This window comes from Grampus griseus, assembly GCF_964374135.1.
Source record: "Grampus griseus genome assembly, chromosome: 7".
In the NCBI taxonomy this organism is placed as follows: domain Eukaryota; kingdom Metazoa; phylum Chordata; class Mammalia; order Artiodactyla; family Delphinidae; genus Grampus; species Grampus griseus.
In genome coordinates this window covers 3,236,950-3,257,123 of record NC_139001.1, presented here as the reverse complement: position 1 = coordinate 3,257,123, position 20,174 = coordinate 3,236,950, and the positions used below count along the sequence as shown (strand labels likewise).

General features: G+C 50.0%; 1 protein-coding gene across 10 annotated transcripts in view; it reads left to right on the top strand.

Moving 5' to 3' along the window:
- The first annotated feature begins 14,596 nt into the window (after positions 1-14,596).
- Positions 14,597-20,174, top strand: part of LRRFIP1 (LRR binding FLII interacting protein 1) — a 142,103-nt gene continuing 136,525 nt past the window's right edge. For all 10 annotated transcript variants that reach the window (XM_082657634.1, XM_082657633.1, XM_082657630.1 and 7 more), the window contains exon 1: positions 14,597-14,738. In XM_082657634.1, coding sequence (XP_082513760.1) covers positions 14,649-14,738 — 90 coding nt within the window. In that variant the 5' untranslated portion in view covers positions 14,597-14,648. The remainder of the gene's footprint in view (positions 14,739-20,174) is intronic.

Sequence of the window (20,174 nt, the reverse complement as noted above, 5' to 3'; positions counted from 1 at the left end):
CGGGTCCCCTGCAGAGTGATGGCTGTCACATTAACAATTACCTTTAAACTGCCACACATGGCCTACAAACTCCAGAGCACAGCCACCGATCTGCTCTCGTATTGTTTCAACTCCTCAGAGCAGGTGTGCCTAAACTGCATCCTGATTCCAGAGAGGACACGTGCCCGAGCCTGTTCAGAAAGCCACTGCTACGGACTGAACATCTGTACCCGTGAACAATTCATGTGTTGAAACCTACTCCCCAGTGTGATGGTATTGGGTGGTAGGGCCTTTGGGAAGGGATTAGGTCATGAGGGTGGAGGATTGGTGTCCTTATAAAAGAGACCCCAGAGAGAGCTCCCATCCCCTCCACCCTGTGAGGACACAGTGAGAAGATGACGGTCTTTGAACCAGGAAGCGGACGCCAGCAGCCGCTAAACCTGCCAGCACCATGATCATGGACTTCCCAGCCTCCAGGACGTGAAAAATAAATGGTGTTGTCTGTGAGTCACCCAGTCGGTGGTGTTCTTACAGCCCGAATGGATGGAGACAGCCACAGAAAGCTCCAGTGAGGCACCAGCTCAGTGGATGAACCTCTCTGTTGCAAAGTCGCAACTGGAAGAGCCCTTGGCCTCGGTCTTGTCAGACTGTACTCTGTTATCCCCAAAGTGGGCTCTGTGAATTCTAGACCTGTGATGTGTTTCCAGGGCAAGGGTCCGAGGTCAGATGGGTTTGGAATTACTATTCCTTGCAATCCCTTCTCGGAGACTCAATGCCCATCTGTACACAGAAGACCCCGAGAAGCCCCTGCATTGCAACCTGTTCAACTTTGTTTAAACCAGCATTTCCCACATTTACTGGAGCCCAAACACATTTTTCATGGAGCACCTATTATCATGCCCCGGAATTAGTGGTCCAGGAAACACACGGTGGGGCAAACTCACCCAGCCCGACACCAGCCCCTCCTCGGTGGGGAGAGGAGTCCTTTGGAGGCTCTCCATGCTGGCCGAGGCGTCCCTGTCCTCCCCCGGGACCTGATGCTGAGGAGCTCCTTCCTTCCTTCCACTGCACCCGCGCCTGTTCCTCGGCCCCCTCACCCCGGACAGTCCGCTCTGCTCAGCTCCTTCCCATCACGAAGTGCTCCCAGTTGACTTTTGGACGCTTTGCCTGTGTCCCACTCAAGTTTACTTCCTGAACGAGACCAAACTCCCGAGAGCAGTCCGACCAACACAGGATGGAGCGGACACCTCTCTTCTCTAACACAGTAGATCTCAAAACTTATCCTTCATTCAGTGCTTATCAAAAACCTTCCCGAGTCCCCAGAACTGTGTCAGAAACCTACAGGGTCACCGAGAAATACCCTCGGGGAGCTTCCTGTGTACTGAGGAGGCCAAAGAAAACTTCACAGAGTACAACAACAATATAAAAAGTACATTATTCATGTCAGCAGTATAATACATGTTGCAATAAGAATAGACGGGTATTCCTGTCCTGCCCCGAGGTCCTTGAGGACATGGGGAGGGGGAAGGGTAAGCTGGGACGAAGTGAGAGAGTGGCATGGGCATATAGACACTACCAAATGAAAAATAGCTAGCTAGTGGGAAGCAGCCACAGAGCGCAGGGAGATCAGCTCGGTGCTCTGTGACCACCTAGAGGGGCGGGATGGAGGGGTGGGAGGGAGATGCAAGAGGGAGGAGATATGGGGATATACGTATACATATAGCTGATTCACTTTGTTATACAGCAGAAACTAACACACCATTGCAAAGCAATTATACTCTAATAAAGATTAAAAAAAAAAAAGAATAGACGGGTAAGGCCCCCAAGAGTATAAAAGATAATCAGAATCTTCAAAAGCACGCAGTGCCCACCTCCCCCCCACCCCACCCCCCCAAGAAAAGTGCAGCAGATACATTGGAACAGATGCCAACACGGAAAGTCAGGCAGGGGAAGGCAGATGTCTGATCTGACTCCGTTTCTCTTTCTTGCTCTCCAGGTTTGCTGTGAAGGACTCTTCTCCCTAAATACTGCGGCCTGAGGACACAGTTAGTCTCCCCAGAGCATGGCAGAGTGTGGAAAACACCTTCCCAGGAGGCAGGACGGGGAGCAGAGGCTGCGGTGAGCCTCCACAGCAGACGATTCTTCCCACCAGGAATGGTAGCTGTGGAAGCTCTGATAACACAGGAAACGCTGTGATGGAGAGTGAGGAAGGGGGTCTCTCAAGGACACCGGAAAAGGCTCTGCTCACCCTGGGCTCCACCAGAGGATGGAGGGTTCCCGCTTCCCTTGTTCCCAGGGGACATTCGATAAATACTTATCCCATTGGTGAGTGATGGAGTGAATGGTGGGTAAGTGAAAACCACAAAAACACAGAAGTCAGGCGTCCCACCTGAAACAAGGCCAAGCACAGAATTAAAGGGCCATGTGAATGAATGAATAAATGAATGAATGAATGTCCCTCCTTTAGGAAATGAAATCATTTGAATATGGAATACATTTTGATAATTTGAAATCATTTGAAAGGATGGTTCCCCCCCAGCCAGTCCACCCAGAAAGACAGAAACAAGTCCTTGCTCAAGACTGGGAAGCGGGACGTTGATGATGTACCTTAAACACTCACACACACACACACACACACACACACTCACACACATAGACACACACACACACTCACACAAGCAGACCTGTGGACACGTGGCCCTGCTGGTCTCTTTGTTCTCTCTCTCTCTCTCTCTCTCTCTCTCTCTCTCTCTCTCTCTCTCTCTCTCTCTCTCTCTCTCTCTCTCTCTCGCTTGGCACGGCCACATCTCTGTGCCCTTATCTGGGCCTCTTCTGGAGCCCTTCCCCCCTTCAGCGATTGGCCCCGGCCCAATCCTCAGCCCAGTCTCTGCCTCCTCCAGCCCAGCCCCTCCTCCCCACGGCCAGAGGCCTTCCTTCCGGGGAGCTGGCTTCTCACCTCTGTCCCATCAGGGCAGCCAGCGGCTTCGCTCAGCAGCTCCGGTCGGGTGCTGAGTAAGGATCCTGAGTCCCCTTCTCACAGCAACAAGACAGCGGTCCCTGGAGAGGGACAGAGACGGCTGCAGGGCAGAAAAAAGAATCCTCCCTTTGCCCTTCTGAGCTCTTGGCTGAGGTCCCTAAAATAAAACAGTAACAAGAGAAAAACAAATGGAAGTTTATTAACACGTTTACCTCAGGTATACGTGGGAGATCCCCAGGGAAAAAAGGAGTAACTCTTCAGGGGGCCTCAGCCACCAGCTTAAATACCATCTTCAGCTAATGACACAGAGGAAAGGTGGGAGGCTCCTACGGGAGATGAGCAGGTAAACAGGGTGAGGTTATTATGCAGCTCTAAGCTGTGTCTTCGCCATTGATAGGCGTTTCTTGTGATTTAAAGTCATCCTCTCTTCCTGGTACAGGGAAGGAGACCCCCTTCTACGTGGAGATACCCTTTACACGTGTAGATTTCACTTACAAAGGGGCAGCTTCTACCCTGTTTGCTGGGCTTTCCCTGAGTCTGCTGTTTCTCAAAATGATCAGCTCAGAATAAACCTCAAGCCAAAAAGGCATATTTGGAGATAGTGCATCCTGCTACCCTTCGAGGTTTCACACTAAATTTTCCCCTTCAGGCAGTGAAACCACGGCCGCGAGGCCCGTATAAAAGCAAGGGTGCAGCTCACAGCCTCCCTGCCCGGGCTTTCCATGGATACAGCTTCTTCCTGTGGGAATAAGTCCTATCCATCCACAAAGCAAATGCTCCTTCCTGATTTTCCCAGCGACGTGCTCTGTTGGAGCAAAGCGGTTTTATCCCTCCTTTTGCCACCTTGAGACCCACTGGAGACAGGAACGGGGTCTCGTTCATCCTCCTGTTCCTCAGGCCTCTCTCTGCTGCACACAGTAGGTGCCCTGATGTACATTTCCAGCGTGCTGGACTCTGCCAGGCACTTTGCAGGGCTGTGATTCCTTTTAATCATCCCAGAGATGCTAACTTGCATTGCGATTAGATTTTACTGTGAGAAAAAAAAAATTCCTAAGAAGAAAACTATATAACCTTTCCTCTGCTTGAGGCAAAGCTAAATTTTACAAGCTGCTTGTAGCAAATTTTATAAACTGTTCTTTGTCTGGGTTACAAAGATATAGAGAACTTAACTTGAGCACAGACAGCAAATGAGTAAGTGGTAAACTATTTTTCTCTTCTGTTCCTAAAATAGCCCGGGTGCCGGCACAGAGAGCTTCATCTTGGCCCAGAACCCTTGAGCGCTGTTATGGCGGAGAGTAAAACAAGGTAAAGCTCGGGACCCTCCGGAGTGTTTTCAATTGTTCGGCGTGATCTTCGTGTAGAGAAATTTCCGGTGAATTCCTCACAAGAACGTCTTCAGAGCGCTATTCAGTATAACCAAAACTTGGTGAAATGTTTGTCCGATTTAAAAATTAGCAAATCCAGCATACAGTGTACTCTTAAAAGCTACTGCCAAAAATATGGCGAGCATCTTCCTATAATAATGAAAAAGATCTGAAACATCTGTGCTCAATTTCCGCTTTGGAGGACTGGAGTTGAGTAGTTGATAAGGTTGCTGTTTTGCTCATAAATAGAGCGATTCCTCAAGGGGGAAAGCTACACTCACTAACTGGTCCATGTAAGTAGTGGAGAAACTCGGTGACTTCCTACTCAAGACGCCTCACCAATCAATAAGCTACAGGGAGATACTGTACAGCATGGAGTATGTAGCCAATACGCTATAATAACTTTAAATGGAGTATAATCTATAAAAATATTGAATCACTATGTTGTACACCTGAAACTAATATAATATTGGAAATCAACTCTACTTCAATTAAAAAATAATTAGGCGTGGCTGCAAAGCAGAAGAAAACAAGGGCTCACCACATGTACAGATGTGTACAAACTGTCAAACCCTGCACAGGTACCAGCCCACAGCTATGATCACCTGTGCGGCACCGAACAGAAAACAGCGCAGATCAAACGCAGCCTGGAATATTCCATGGCTCTGCCCTCCAGGTTACAGATGCTCAGCGACCACGAGAACAGAAAAGCTCACAGGTAGAAAGGACCAGGGGAAATGGGATGGATTGGCAGGAGAGGAAAAAAAGGAGGGAGCTTCACGATTCCTTTCACAGCTGCCACAATGAGCCGAACTGGACTGTGAGAAAATCACCTTTTTGTTTCCGTGTCCTGACGTTACCTGTGGTCCTTCTGCAGGAAAACAGCATGCCAGTGGGTATCTGAGACCCCACAACAAGTAATAGGGGAGAAATGGATGGAACCTCCCCAACCTCTTAAACCCTCCCAGGAGACAGGTGTCAAATAGGCTGACACCAAATACCCCTTCACAGCGCCTCTTTTTATCCAGCATCTCCACATCCCGGAGGAAGTGATGTGTAGTCAGTGATGGGTAGTCAGCGATGTGTTAGGTTATGGTCTTTCCAAAAGCCATTACGTTAAAACCATGAGTTTAATACGATGCCTAAAGGACAGATGCTCTCTTCTGTTGCCTGCTTATGTTTTCATTGGTTTGGTTGTTTTCCCATCATCATTTCTTTAAATACTCTTTTTATTAAATTGTATAATCAACACTTAATAAGATGCACAAATTTTAAGTGTGCGTGCTCTTGGACATGCATGTAGACATGCATGCAAAAATTCTACGAGTTGTGACAAATGCTTACATGCACATATGTAAGGTGACCAACTGGTTCCAGTTTTCCTGGGACTATCCCTGTTTGAAATCTGAAAGTCCCACGACTCAGGAAGCCCCTTATCCCCAGATAAAACTGGACAGTTCGTCTCTCTGTGCAGCAAACACCTCACTGAAGATATAGAATATTTCCATCATCCCAAAAAGTTTCCTTGTGCCCCTTTGTAGTCAATCCACTCACCCTGCCAAGGCAAACTCTATTCTAATTTCTATCGCCATAGCTTAGTGTTGCCCGTTCCAGAATTTCATATAAAGAGAACCATTCAATGTGTACTTTTTTATGTCTGGCTTCTTTCACTCAACATCATGCTTTTGAGCTACATCCACACTGTTGACTGTATTCGGGGTTTGTTAGTTTATATTGCTGAGTAGTAGTGCATCTGTAACTATAATTTGCTTATCTGTTCACCTGTTGATGGACATTGGGTTGATTTCAGCTTTGGGCTATTATGAACATTCTTGTGCATGTCTTTTTGTGGACATGCTTTCATGTCTCTTGGGTAAATACCAGTGACTTGAATGACCGGGTTACAGGGTAAGTTATGTTTCTGAGAAACTTCCAAACAGCATTCCAGAGCAGCGATACAATTTCATACTCCCACCGGCAACGAGTGAGAGTCCCAGTTGCTTGACATCCTCACCCACATGTGGTCTTGTCAGTCTTTCCAATGGTAGAATTCCAGCGGATGTGAAGTGGTCTCTCACTGTGGTTTCATTTTGCAACGATAAGCATGTTCAACACTTTTCCTATACTTTTTGGTCATTTGTATATCCTCTTTTTTTTTTTAAACAAACAATTTTTTATTGAAGTGTAGTTAATTTACAGTGTTGTGTTAGTTTCAGGCGTAGAGCAAAGTAATTCAGTTATACATATACATATATATATTCTTCTTCCAATTCTTTTCCATTATAGGTTATTACAAGATACTGAATATACTTCCCTGTGCCATACAGTAGGTCCTTGTTTATTTATTTTATATATAGTAGTGTGTATCTATTAATCCCAAACTCCTAATTTATCCCTCTACTTCCCTTTCCCTTTCAGTAACCATAAATTTGTTTCCTATGTTTGTGAGTCTGTTTCTGTGTCATAAGTAAGTTCATTTGTATCATTTTTTAAGATTCCACATATAAGTGGTATCTTATGGTATTTGTATTTCTCTGACTTACTTCACTTTGTATGATAATCTCTAGATCCATCCAAGTTGCTGCAAATGGTATTATTTCATTTCTTTTTATGGCTGAATAATATTCCATGGTATATACATACCACATCTTCTTTATCCATTCATCTGTCGATAGACATTTAGGGCTGCTTCCATGTCTTGGCTATTGTAAACAGTGATGCTATGAACACTGGGGTGCATGTATCTTTTCAAATTAGAGTTTTCATCTTTTCTGGAATATATGCCCAGGAGTGGGATTGCTGGATCATATGGTAACTTTATTTTTAATTTTTTAAAGGAAACTCCTTACTGCTCTCCACAGTGGCTGCACGAATTTACATTCCCACGAACAGTGTAAGAGGGTGCCCTTTGCTCCACACTCTCTGTACATCTTCTTATATAAAGTGTCTGTTTAAGTATTCAAATCTCTTGCCTGTTATTTAAATAAATTATTTATCTTTTTTCTATTGATTTGTGGGAAGTCCTTCTACATTCTGGATAGAAGTGCTTTGTCACATGTACATACTGAGGATATTTTCTCCCAGTCTGTGCCTTGTGTTTTCATTTTAAGCAGAAATTTTTAATTGCGACAAAATCGAATTTATCAATTTTGGATTTGATGATTAGTGCTCTCTAAAAACTGTCCAGGAAGTCTTTGCCTACCCCAATTTTCAAAAACATTCTCCTAGATTTTCTTCTAGAAATTTTATAGCTTTAGCTTTTAAGTTTAGGTCGAAAATAGTTCATGATTTAATTATTGTGTAAGGTGTTAGTTAAGGGTCAAACTTTATTTTCTCTATAGATATCCAGCGGTTTGGGCTCCACTTATCAAAAAAAGATTTTCCTTTCTTCGCTGAATTTTCTTGGTGCTTTGTTAAGATCAAGTGACCACCGTGGTAGCCTGAATCCCTGTAACCTGTTTTTTTTAAATGTCTTTTTCTCTCTGTCCTTCGGTTTGGGTAATTTTACTGACCATTCCTCAAGTTCACTGATCCCTTCTTCTACATCATCCAATCTTTTGCTAATACTATTCAAAGATTTTTTAAATTGGAAAGCATTGTATTTTTCAGTTCTACAATTTCCATTTGGTTCATTTTTAGAGTCATCAAATCTTTCCTTAAATTCCCTATGTCTTCTTCCATTATATCCATCTTTCTTATAGTTATTTTATAGTACTCCTCTGCTAATTTCCACATCGAGGTCATCTGTGAATCTTTTCCAACTAATTATTTTTTTCTCGACTGTGAGCCTCATTTTCTTGATTCTTCTTGTGTCTAGTAATTCTTTATTGTATACTGGACATAGAGGACATTACATTTCAGAGACTCTGGATTCTATTGCCTTCTTTTGAAGAGTGCTGAATTTGGTTCTATCAGGGAGGGGAGTTACCTCAACCCTTCATAGCACCTTGATCTTGTAGAGACTTGGTTCTAGGCTTTACTACAGCATGTGTATTTTGATTTTCCTGTCATAGCCCTTAGTCCTCTAATGTCATCTTACTATTAAGGCATAGTCCTTCTGTGGTTTCCATGAAAGGCTCAAGGTGTTTGCCAAGCCCTCTAACTTGATAGGACTTGAATTACTAACTTTGTCTTCCTAGCATGGGACAGCTGCTGAAATCTCTGCTCAGTTCTTCCAGGCTTCCAGCTTCCATGTGAATTTCCTGGAGTTTCACTCCACACACGCATTGTTCAGGACTCAGCCATGGCTTCTATATAAGCTAGTATGCAGATCTTGAGGCTTAACCCTCTCTGCACCCCTTTTTCTGGGATTTCCTCACTGAATTGCCAGCCGTACTTGTAGTCTGAGACCCTAACATCTATTCCCAATCCAATAACTCTTGAATTCTTTTCCCAGTGCACCTTGGGACTGGAGAATATCCTCTGGGGAAGCGGATGTCACCTTTTACTTCCCTTAATTCAAAGGTTGTAGCCACTCGCGTCTCCATCTGCTTTGATTACTCTTCAGTGGGTACTTTTATATTTTGTTTGAGGTTTATAATGATTATTGACAGGAGGATTGGTTTGAGGTAAGCTTCCTTTCCATCACTAGAAGTGAAAAGTCCTTATTTTAAAAACCAACTGAATTAATAGTTAATAAATCCCATGCGAGGAGAAAATTGGTATCACTGCCAGCCAGTGAGTATTTGTAGCATTTCTCTTGCACAAATAAAAAGAAAATTGCTCTTCACGTCCTATTTTATATAGCACCATGTGAAAGGGCTCTTTATTCAGTCAAGCCACGAACAGTTTCTAAACACTCATGGACCCATGACCCTGAATAAGGCTCTCTTGGGGGATGAAAAGACAATCCTGGGTTTGGGGCTCAGGAACGCTATCCCAAGAGTGCTGCGGAGAGCTGACTGAAGGGGTTGGCTAAGGAGCCAGTTCTGTGTGCAAGAGGACAGCCACTCTCAGCTTTTCTCCCTGGAGACAAGCATGGCATGTAATTATCCCGAATGTGACATTCTCCTGCCAAAGTACCTCATTTGTGCAAAATTCCTGCCCCTCGGTAGCACTCAGTGGAGGTAAAATTATTACGGTAATAACACTTATCGCCAATAATTTCACAAACTTCAGCATTTTAACTATCACTAGTCATGAATTACCAGTAACACATTTGACACTTATCGGGAAGCTCCAGAATTACTGCAAAGGCTACGATGGAGCCATTCTGGAGTTTGGAGCGTGCAACGTGATGGAAGTGTCCTTCAGAGGGTTGTTCTGGCTTTGGTAGTTAGGAAGGCTCAGATAGGGACAGCACAGAATGGGAGCTCTGATGGCCCACGGATGGACTTCAAAGTATCACCCTTTAAAATTGTGCTCAATTTCCTGTTTAGGTGCCCTTTACTTTCTTCCCTCTTTTTTTTTTTTTTTGGTGGGTGAGAGGAATCCAGCCTTTATCAGATTTTCAAAGGAGTTCACAATCCCCCCAAATTTAAGAATTATTGATCTAGAAACCAGACCTTTTTTTATCATGAACTCAATCACCAAATATTTTAAAATACACCCCAAATTTTATATATTTATTTATGTGTAAATTATGTTCATAATCTATTTTCCTCTGTTATATCAGGGCACAATATCCATTAAAAATGAGGTTAATCACTAATAATAGGAAATGTAAATTTGTGTTTCAAATTGTTTGGGATGATTATTCATTGTTCTCATCATATCTAATAACCTGATATTGAGACCAGTGAAGAGGTCCTCCTGAGTTAGAAATATGTCTCTCATTCTCTTGTTTGTCTGTGATTTGGGGGAAATATTTTCTTGAAAATCTTTTAAATCCTTTGAAGCCATTTATCTACCCTTTGAGTTTTAGTTAAAACTAGACTATGTAACCCATAAATCCATTTCTTGTTCATGCAAATACATCAAAATATTCTGAAAATGGTCTAATGAGAGAGAATGCCATTAGCAGCCCCTGGGAATACCTTGTGTATCATTATGACATGACCTGTGACCACTTAAAGTGAGGTTATAGATCATACATTAACATTTGATCTATAACATTCTTATTTTTAGTTTAAAATGCATATTAATGGAAGTTCTAGTATGTTTCTTCTGCACCCCAGTGTATTGTCTCATGCACCCCACCCTGGAGACCTCAAGTTCAGGAGATGATTTACTGCAAGTCACCCACCGGTGTGGCAAGGTGAACCAGGTACAGAACATCATGGAGTCAGCAAAGATGCGGAAGGGGGATAGGGATAGAATCAATCAGGGATGAAGGATAAGATAAATTTAAAAATCCAACGTGATTCCAAAGTTTTAACTCCAAGAGACATGAAAACATAACTGGAAGTGGTGGTATCCTGGGAGAGAAGAGGCATTTAGAATGACAAGATTGGGTTGGGTGAAGGATCAGTCCAATTTTCTGCTTTGAGATGCTGAGAGAGGAAAGAGACAAAGACCAGCAGGCCACTGGAGACAAACCATTAACCTCCCCGGCATGGTGGCGACCCTGACCTCAGCTAGCTCCCCTCTGGGCATGATTTTGGCTCCATGGTCTGTCCACTGCCTTTCAAGCCATCCTTGTGAGTGGCTGTGATTCTCCCTAGCCTTTCTCCAGCTGTAATCCAAGGGAGGTTTTTCCATCCTCTGTTAATTGGAAGAGTAAGGCTGGAACACGAGTGAATGATGTTTCAACCACATGGAAGGCTTTCTCAATGGACCCCAGTGAGTCAGCTCACGGCCCATGTGACTGTCCTTCAGAGGTCCCTATCAGAGCAGCTCTGAGTCACCCTCCAGCCTCGATGACTCCTCCAGAGATGCCCACTAACTTCTTCCCCCAGCCGGCTCACAGGCTTGCCTAATGAGGTCCCAAACAAAAGGAACACTGTGTCGTGAGTGGAAAGTCCACGTGGGGTCCCCTGTGTGGTGCCCCTCACCGAGGCTGCCTTCACGCATTCATGGACGCTTCCTGAAGCGCATCTGTATCTTCGTGAAGAGCCTCAGTACCAGGCTTGGAGAGTCTCTTGCCCGCGACATCAGCCTTCTGACGCGGCTTCTCTGAAGTAACCCCTTGTGGGCAGTATAATCACCTGGAATAAGAAAAGGGCCACATGGGAGGGGCTCGGTAGTGCTGGTGGCACAATACAGTCTTCTAGGTAGAAGCAAGTTCGGGGACTACCACACAGGAGAGGCTGAGAGTCCAGAGCAAGTAGAAAGCCACAGCTTCTCGGTAAGCCTGTGGCTCAGCCTGATGGATGGGGTCTCGCAGGCTTCTGTATCCCTCAAGGGGCACCCCAAGAACAGGCGACAGCCACAAAGCTGCCTAATGTCCTTGCCCGCCTCCCCACGCCCCAGCAGGAGCTGCTGCCCTATTCATTCCAGACCCAGGCCTCTGCGGAGAGGAGCTGGAGAACCACTTATTGATTGCCCGTGGGTCAAGCCCTGAGATACATCTTTACATGGACTGCCCCCACCCTGACAATGCAGGGGTCATATCTCCATTTAAAGGCAAGAACTGATTCCAGAGGGAGAAGCAGACAGTTGGAGAGCACATCACCAAAGAAGGAGGAAGCATGCGGATGGTGGTTCAGGAGGTCATGACATCATGGGACCACCTGAGGACCAGCAACATGAGTTCTGATGATTCCCAAAAGGTTGGCCTTTCCCAGATGTGGGTGGTTGATGGGGGAGAGATGGGAGACAGAAGTCTGAGAACACTGTGTAGGGACCGAACTATTCAGAAATACCTCCAGTCGGTCCCTGAGGCAGTGAGTCCCCTGTCTCTGTACAAAACCCAACTGGGATGGTGAGGAGGGGGTTGGAACCTGGACTCAGTCCCCAAAGTCAGCCAGACGCTCTCATTGTGATTGAAGCAGTGGCACATTCAGTCCCCAGTGAGGGCGGAAAGATGAGCAGATCATCAGATCAGCACAGAAGAATTCAAGGGCTAGAACAGTCGCCTGATGTTCTGAGGAAGACCAGTGAGGAGAGTCAAGGAGCAGCCTGGAGAGTTCGGAAGACTTCCTCCAGAGTGGAGATGGGTTAAGAGTGGTTAAGACTCGGCGCTTCCACTGCACGGGGCATGGGTTTGATCCCTGGTCAGGGAACCAAGATCCTGCATGCCATGCAGCGCAGCCAAAAAAAAAATTAAAAAAAAAATTGTTTTGACTTGTATTGTATTTAGTTTTTTATACAGCAGGTTCTTATTAGTTATCTATTTTATACATATTAGTGTATATATGTCAATCAAAACAGAAAGGAGATGCTGGAGCTTGGATGTGGCTTTGGATAAGGAGTTCCAGGTATCTCAGGTAAGTCCCGAGAGAACAGCCGCTCCGTCTGTGTCCTTTGCAGTCCTGCCCCAGCTTCCGGCGCAGCACCTGCCAGGCAGCAGGTGTGGGGGAATGAATGAGTGGAGCCGTGGGAATGAGCCTGAGCAAAGGCAGAGTCTTCACCAGGCATCACGGGCTAAGGGAGCAGCGAGCCTCCAGCAGGGCTGAGGGCAGAGCAAGAGATGGTCCTCCAACCAGGACCATGTCACCTAAGGAGTAGGGGGTCCTAAGTGGTGTGATGTGACATAGAAGACTCAATCAACAGGTATTTCCTCAGTCCCTCCGCTGTGTCAGGTGTATGCAAGCTCCAGGAGTACAGTAATGAACAAGGTCACAGCCCTAATACCATCTGCCCTGTCGACCCACCCCACTGAAGTCCACTCAGGTGTCCTGAGCAATGGAACCTGGTTCCTCCCTCCTGTGTCACTCCCCCACCATCTTTTCCCTGCAGTAAACCTCCAACATCCTTCCCTGCCACTGCCAGGTCCCCTTTCTGTTCCCTCCTCCATCCAGCTCCCAGCTTACTTTCTAAGAACCCAAACCAACCTGGTCATGTCACTTGGTTAGAAATATACCAAAATGCTAACTGTACTCATCTCTAGGGGGAAAATGACAGGTGACTTCAGGACGGCCCTGCCCTTCCATTCTTCCCCAGCCGCATTAAAGATCTCCCCACACCCCAAATAGACCAGGAACTTTTGGTTACTGTGCTTCGGCCAGCACAATTCTTCTTCCTTAGTTCAGTACAGACAGCTAACAGTTACTCGGGTCCTTACCCTGGAAAAGAAGGTAATGGCTTTGTAAACCTCATCTGATCCTCCTGTTCAATTTTAAATCCACCTTTAGAGAGTGGAAGGTAAAGCTCAAGTAGTCATTCCCTTTCCAGTATCTACTTCTTGAGAGCAGACCTTTTCCTAGAAGCTGGGGACACAGGAGGGAAGTGGCAGGTCCCAGAAAACACGCCGGTGAAGAAGGAAACGCCCACACCAACACGGGGGTTCTGAACGTGCTGTAAGGCTCAGGGGGCTGGCGAGATCCCACAGAGCGGGATCTGACCTCCCCTGCGCCTGACCCTAGAACCCAGCTTTCACCCATCTGTGAGGTCAGACCCCACTTCACCTGGGGCGCAGGTTTGAACCACATCCCTGCACCCACCCCTGGGTGCAAACCCCTCTCTGCAGCCCAGTCCCTCCCTGCGAGCCCTCCAGCGCCCCCATGAAGTGATCGCTGCCCTGGTGAAGTCAGCCCATGATTACCAGGGGGGTCCACCCTCCAGTGTCCCCCGCCCCGCCGGCCCAGACCCCTCCAGCCATCTCGAGCTCCAGGCTCCCGCCCTCGCGCCTCCGAACCCTCCGTGGTCCCTTGCCCCCTGTCCCCACCGGCACCCCAAGCCTTCATCACCCCGTCCCCTGCGCCCACGCGCCGCCGACCCCCAGCCATCCCAAGTCCGCTGCCGCTTCCACGCTCACTGTCCCCCAGCATCCCCGCACCCCCGTCCCCACTCCCCACTCGCATCTCCAGCCCTTGTTGTCCCCGCGGGTCGCCGGCGTCCTGGTCCGCGTGTCCCGCCGCTCCGGCGTGACCTCGCGCCCCCAGCCCCAGTTTCCACCGACACTCCCAGTTGTCCTTGCCCCACGCGTGCCCGCGCCCCCGACCCCCAGCCATCCCAAACCTCCCGCCATCTGCATGCTTACGGTCCCCCGGCGTCCCCGCGCCCCCAGCCCCCAGCGCCCGCGTCCCTGGCCCCCGGCTCCCCGGTCCCCTCTTCGGCGCGTCCCCGCGTCCCTGCTGTCCCCGGAGCCCGAGCTCCCGTGCTCCTCCCACCGGCGCCCCCAGCCCCTGTCCCCCGCGTCCCCGCGTCCCCGCGTCCCCGGCCCGCGCCCGCTGACGCCATGACGCCGCGGCGGAGGGAGGGGCGGAGCGGGGCCCGGCCGGACCGAGAGGGGCGTGGGCGGCGGGAGCCACGGTCCCGCAGCGCAGCGGGCGACGCGGCCGGCAGACATGGGCACCCAGGGCTCGGGGCGCAAGCGGCTCCCCAACCGCGAGCGGCTGACGGCGGAGGACGACGCGCTGAACCAGATTGCGCGCGAGGTGAGCAGCGGGGCCGGGCCGGGGCGCGGGCGCTGGGGGCGCCGCCGTAGCTGTCAGGCATCCGTCCGTCCGCTGTCCGTCGGTCCGCCGGCGCCGCGGACGGGGCGCGGGCTAGGCCGGGACCCCCGTGGGCCGGGCGCCGGTCCTCCGCCGCGGGGACAGGCCGGCGGCACCGACCCCTCCCCCCATGTCGCCAGCTCCCTTTGGCCGCCGCCCGCCCCCCCCTCGCCACGCGCAAGGTGGCCCCGGGCCGGCCGGGTGGGGGGCGAGCGAGCGCCCCGCTGTGTTGCGCCGCATGGTGAGGGTGATGTCGGCCCGACCCTGGAGGCCCGAGGACAGTCCCCGCAGGCCACATGGCCCTGGCGAAATGACCCGCTCCTGTCGATAACCAGTTGCCGTCTCGATTGACACACAAGGCGCAGCTTGGGCGCGAACCGGGGTCCCCGTGAATCTTGTTTCTGGACCGCGCGTGCAGACGGGTTCAGGCACGCCGAGAGGTTCCCCTCAAAGTTTCCCCGGGCAGAGTTTATTATAATGGTCGCTGATGAACTTGAAGTGTGGCGAACAAAAGGTGCACCGCCCGCGTAGCTGTACAAGTGCCTTTTTCTCCCACAAGGATTCAGCCTTCAGGTTAAACAAACGGTGACGTTGGCAAAGATGCCCAGCAGATTGGTGGCAGCAGCCTCCCTGGGAAGGGGCGTGATTCCCTGGGCTGACAGTGGACAAGCTTGCTTTTTTGCCGTATACCCTTCTGTACCTTTTGAACTGTGCACCTAGTGTGCTAACTATAGAGAATGTACGTGCAGAGGCAGTGCCGCCTTCCTGATACCCTCTCCTCCAGGTGCTGGAATGTGATGGAGTTTGTCTGCATGTCATTATTATCACCTGGAAAAACTTCCAGGCGATTTAGGCCGAGGCGTCTGGTTGCCTCAGTCAGCTATTTATGGAGGTCTACTCTGTAACCAGTTCTTAGGTGATGTTGCTTTTATGGACACATGGCTGTCAATCAGTATTTGTTGACTACTGAATGAATGAACACTTTTGTTTTTCTCCCTATGCGAAGAGAAAGGCTTTCCAGGAAAACTCCTATTCAACCCTTAAAGCCCACGGTAGATTTGTGTCCTCTGTGAGACCTCCTACATCGCCCCGGGGCAGAAGTCTCCCTGCCTCCACTCGGGTTCCACTAGCTCTCACTCCCTACGCCTGCTGTGGTAGTCACGTGGCCTCAGCATTATTTGTTCACTGGTCCGACCCCCGTAGAAGGTGGCCACCCGGCAGGCAATGTCTTCCTTTCGTATCCCCAGAGCTCAGCACAGAGCCAGGCACATAGTAGGTGCTCCTAAGTCTCTGTTGCATTGCCTGAAAAACAAAAGAGGGACAAAAAGGCACTTACAGTATGTTTGGCTAAATATAGACATTTGCTAAATGTGGTAGCTTGAACATAATCCCCACCCCCTGTGAAGACGGTCCTTTAAGTACGTATTTAAACATAAAACCAAACAGGTGTTCTCTGGGAGGCCTGAGGTGACACGATCCGTGAGCCTTGTCTTTCTGGCAGTGGTTACGGTCAAAGGAAGGAGAATGAGGGTTCCCTAAGTCCACCTCATATCTGCTGGATTCTATAAAGACAGACGGAAAAGGAAGGCCGGGGGCTGCTCCTGGGTGGACGGCCTTGAGGTCCTGAGTAACTGGGAACCCGCGGTCCTGCCTCCCAGCCAGGGGACGCAGTTGGCAGTGACAAATTCAGACGTGAGCATCAGACCTGGGCTCGACACTGTGCAGAGCTCCTCGCGAGCTGTGCGACCCTACTCAGCCCCTCCCAGCCTCCATTTTCTCACCTCGAAAATGGGGAAGAAGAAATCCCCGAGGCTGTCAGGATTAAAGGAAGTGAGTAGCAGACATAAAGTGACTAACTAGCTAAATGCGAGGGCTATTCACACACACATCCTCCCAATAAGACCAACCACAGATGTGGTTGTTCCAAGTGCTGAATGGCACGTATCTGTGGTGTTGGAAGGAGCTGGTGCAACACTTTATGTTTTACTACAAATTGGATTCTATTTCCCAGCTGTGAAACTTAGAGTCACTATTCAAATGGCAAATATCTACTCAGCATGAAGTTCTCGCGAGTTCTTATAAAAATTAACAAAATCGTCTTAAGTTCCGTGCTTTCGTGTTTGCTCGTTGATTCAGCAGATACATGCTCTCCAGAGCCCTGTCCTAGGGAGACTGGGATTCAGGGATGGACCTGAAGAGCATCGCCCTCCAGGAGTTGGGGCCTGACATAGATCAGTAACAAAAATAGAAGACAGGAATCTGAGATTTAAAGGATATCGTTCCCTGAAGGTTTCGAAATGAGAGAGTTAAAATTTATTGACGGGACTAAGACAGGCAATCAGAGGAGGCCCCCCGGGGGAAGTGGCATTTTGAGTTAGTTTTGCAGTGACAGAAACCCTGACCTGGACTGGCCTCCACAAGGGGAAATGATTTGGCTGGAGGACGGATTCCCGGGTAGCCTCACCGGTGCGGTGGCCCCTTTTCTCCATGGCTTCTCTGCAGCTGGCTCTCCCGGGCCGTCCTCTGCGGGTGGCCTCATCCTCAGGCCGCTTTGCTTTCGGCAGACTGGCTGCCGCGTTCCCAGGCCGCCGCTCCTGAGCCCACACCCCGTCTCTTCCGGTGGCTCCGTCCTGAGAGCTAGAAGCATCTCCCAGGCCGCCCCTGAGCCAAGCTCTGTGACCAGGATGGTGGACTCAGCAGCGTGGCAGTGGGGCAGAGGGGGTTTACCCTGTGATCAGTCAGGCCCATCCTGGAAATGGGGGGAGTTGGCTTCCCCCGAAGCACTTGGGGAGGGGTGGGGGGGGGCCTGGACAAACCCAGGAGGCCTTAAGAAAGTGGCAGGGGGTGGGGTGGACTCGGGTCAGGCCCCCAGGAATGTGCACTCAGAGGATAAGTGGAGCGTTCCAGGCAGAGGTGATGGAGTCTGGGACGGGGAGCCCGGAGCGGCCGAGGCAGGGCCCTGCTGGAGAGCTGGCTTCCCTGCTGAGGGCTTTGGACTCTGGGCAGGAGCTGGAAACAGGAACCCAGTGGAAGCGCTGCATTTATATTTCTGCAGTTAGTTTATGGTTTCACTCCCGGCAAGTTTGTAGTAAATGGAGTTGTAACTTTAAAACACTGCAGCTGCGTTAGCACGAGGAGCTTGTTTCTCACTGTCTTGTCTGAGGCGGGATTCAGGCAAGATGTTTTCAGGAGGAAGGTCCAGTAAGCACTTTGAGAAGCTCGAGCAGCGTTTCTCACATCCCAGGGAGAGGTGTCTTGCAAGCAGATATGTTTTTCTCTCCCACCGCCTTGAACATTCTGCTGATGGTTTTTGGTAGCATCCCAAACCTCTCATTCAGCGCTCTGCTGCTGAGTGAAATGATCTTTTGCTCTCACAGTGCCCGAGGCAATTCAAAGTGTTCCTCTCCAGCGGAGAAGGCCTTTCCAGTACAGAGGAAGGCGGCCGTGCAAGCTGTGCAGGCGGCATTAGACGGTCCTCGCAGCGAGCCTGGCATCCTCTCTGCGGCCGTGAACGCCGGTCGGTTTCCCTTCCTCGCTCACAGCACGGAGACCTCCCCCATGACTGTTTCCCGTGGCCTCCTCTCCTAGGTGGTCCCACTGGGACGCTGCCCGCTGGGCCCATGATTGCCCCGGGGGCGCTGGTGCACCTCCCAAATCCCCCCTGTTGGAGGGTGCCGACCCCTGGCCTGTGAGTGTGGCTGTTCTGGGCTCGTGGCCCCACTTCACTGGAGAAGTGCCCATGGCCACTGGGTGGGGTCACTTTGCAGGGGGGGGGGGGAGACCTCCCACCCCAGGGGCGGCCCACAGCGCTGAGCCCGGGATGTGAGGACACAGAAAGCTCCACCGCCAGCCCACTTGCCTCCCAGTGGAACCAACTCTGTGGTGCAGTTCACACTCCAGGGCTCCCCGTGGGAGGGCCCCAGGGCAGACCGAGTCCACCTCCTTCCCTGCCCCATCTGCCCCCTCACACCCCGCTGCTGGCCGTGCTCCCTGGTAGATCACTCACGTCCAAATCCCTGCCTCAGGCTCTGCTTCTGGGCACCCCAACTTAGGACAGTCTCCATGTCTCATTCTGTGTGGTCCCATGAATAAAGGACATTCTAATCCTAAAGCCCCCTTTCACCTGCTGTCCCCCCACCTCCCGTCCTTCCCAAATAGTGCCCACAGATCACCCTGTCTTGAGGGACCCTGACTCCTTTTCTCCTCAAGCCTCAAGGCCATTCGAGGGCCAGTCTGGGGGTTGGGTGCACAAGCCCTTTTGCAGAGTGGCCTGGAAATCTGGTTCAGTTTGGGCCTCCACTTCACCTTCGTCCGGCTCTCAGCAGGTCTGGCCCCTCTGGGGTCACGCAGTCTGGAGGGAGCCCAGCTGGTGTGACGCACGCTGCAGGTACCCTGGTGCAGTCCCTGACCTCCGTTGCGATCACACTGGCATTTACAACACAGGCTTGCTGCTGCAGCCAGTCCCACTTCATGTGAACCATCACCTTCATACCTTTTTTTCCAGTGAATTTGCTTTTCTGAGGCTGGCTGGTGGATGCAAACCTGTCAGACACTGACTGGAGGGTGAAATCCGGCGTGGCCAGTGGTTTGGGACTGGGGGTGGTGTCAGGGCCCCACCTTCCAGGTCGGGAACATGTGAGGGGCGTTCAGCGCCTGGCACTGCACACACCGCCCTGCCCCAGACTCTAACACAACTACCAGGCCCTTGCATAGTTGATCTTCCTAAGACAGCCACACACATCTTGGCGGATCAATAACAAGCGTTAGGAATGTGACAGGACCAGCGTTCCAGGCGGACTTTTATCACAGTCTGAGCTGTCAGGGGAATGGCGAGCACCATGCCTGTGACCTTGAGCTGTTTCCGTGATTCCCGACAAGATGGTTCTGGATGGAGCTGGAATTGGAAACTCAGGGGTGGACAGCCCCCTGCCCCCGATGGCTTGTGGGCCCCCCCCCACAGCTATTTCTGTCACAGGGCCAGCTTTCTCCCTCTCCCTTTTCTGGGGGAATCTTCAGTGACTCATGGGTTCAGCAGTCAGGACTGTGAATGCATGTGGAGGACCTGAAGGGTCTGCTCGGTAGAATGGACATCAGAAGGCCTTGATTCCAGTTGAGCCAGTTAACCTGTGAGCCTTGTCAGGGTTCAGCAGGGGAAAGGGGAGAGATGGGGACTGAGGTTGCTTTTTTTTTTTTTTAATATTTTTATTTATGTATTTATTTGGCTGTGCCGGGTCTTAGTTGCGGCATGCGAACTCTTAGTTGCAGCGTGTGAAATCTAGTTCCCTGACCAGGGATCGAACCCAGGCCCCCTGCATTGGGAGCACGGAGTCTTAGCCACTGGACCACCAGGGAAGTCCCTGAGGTTGCTTTTAAGGCCTA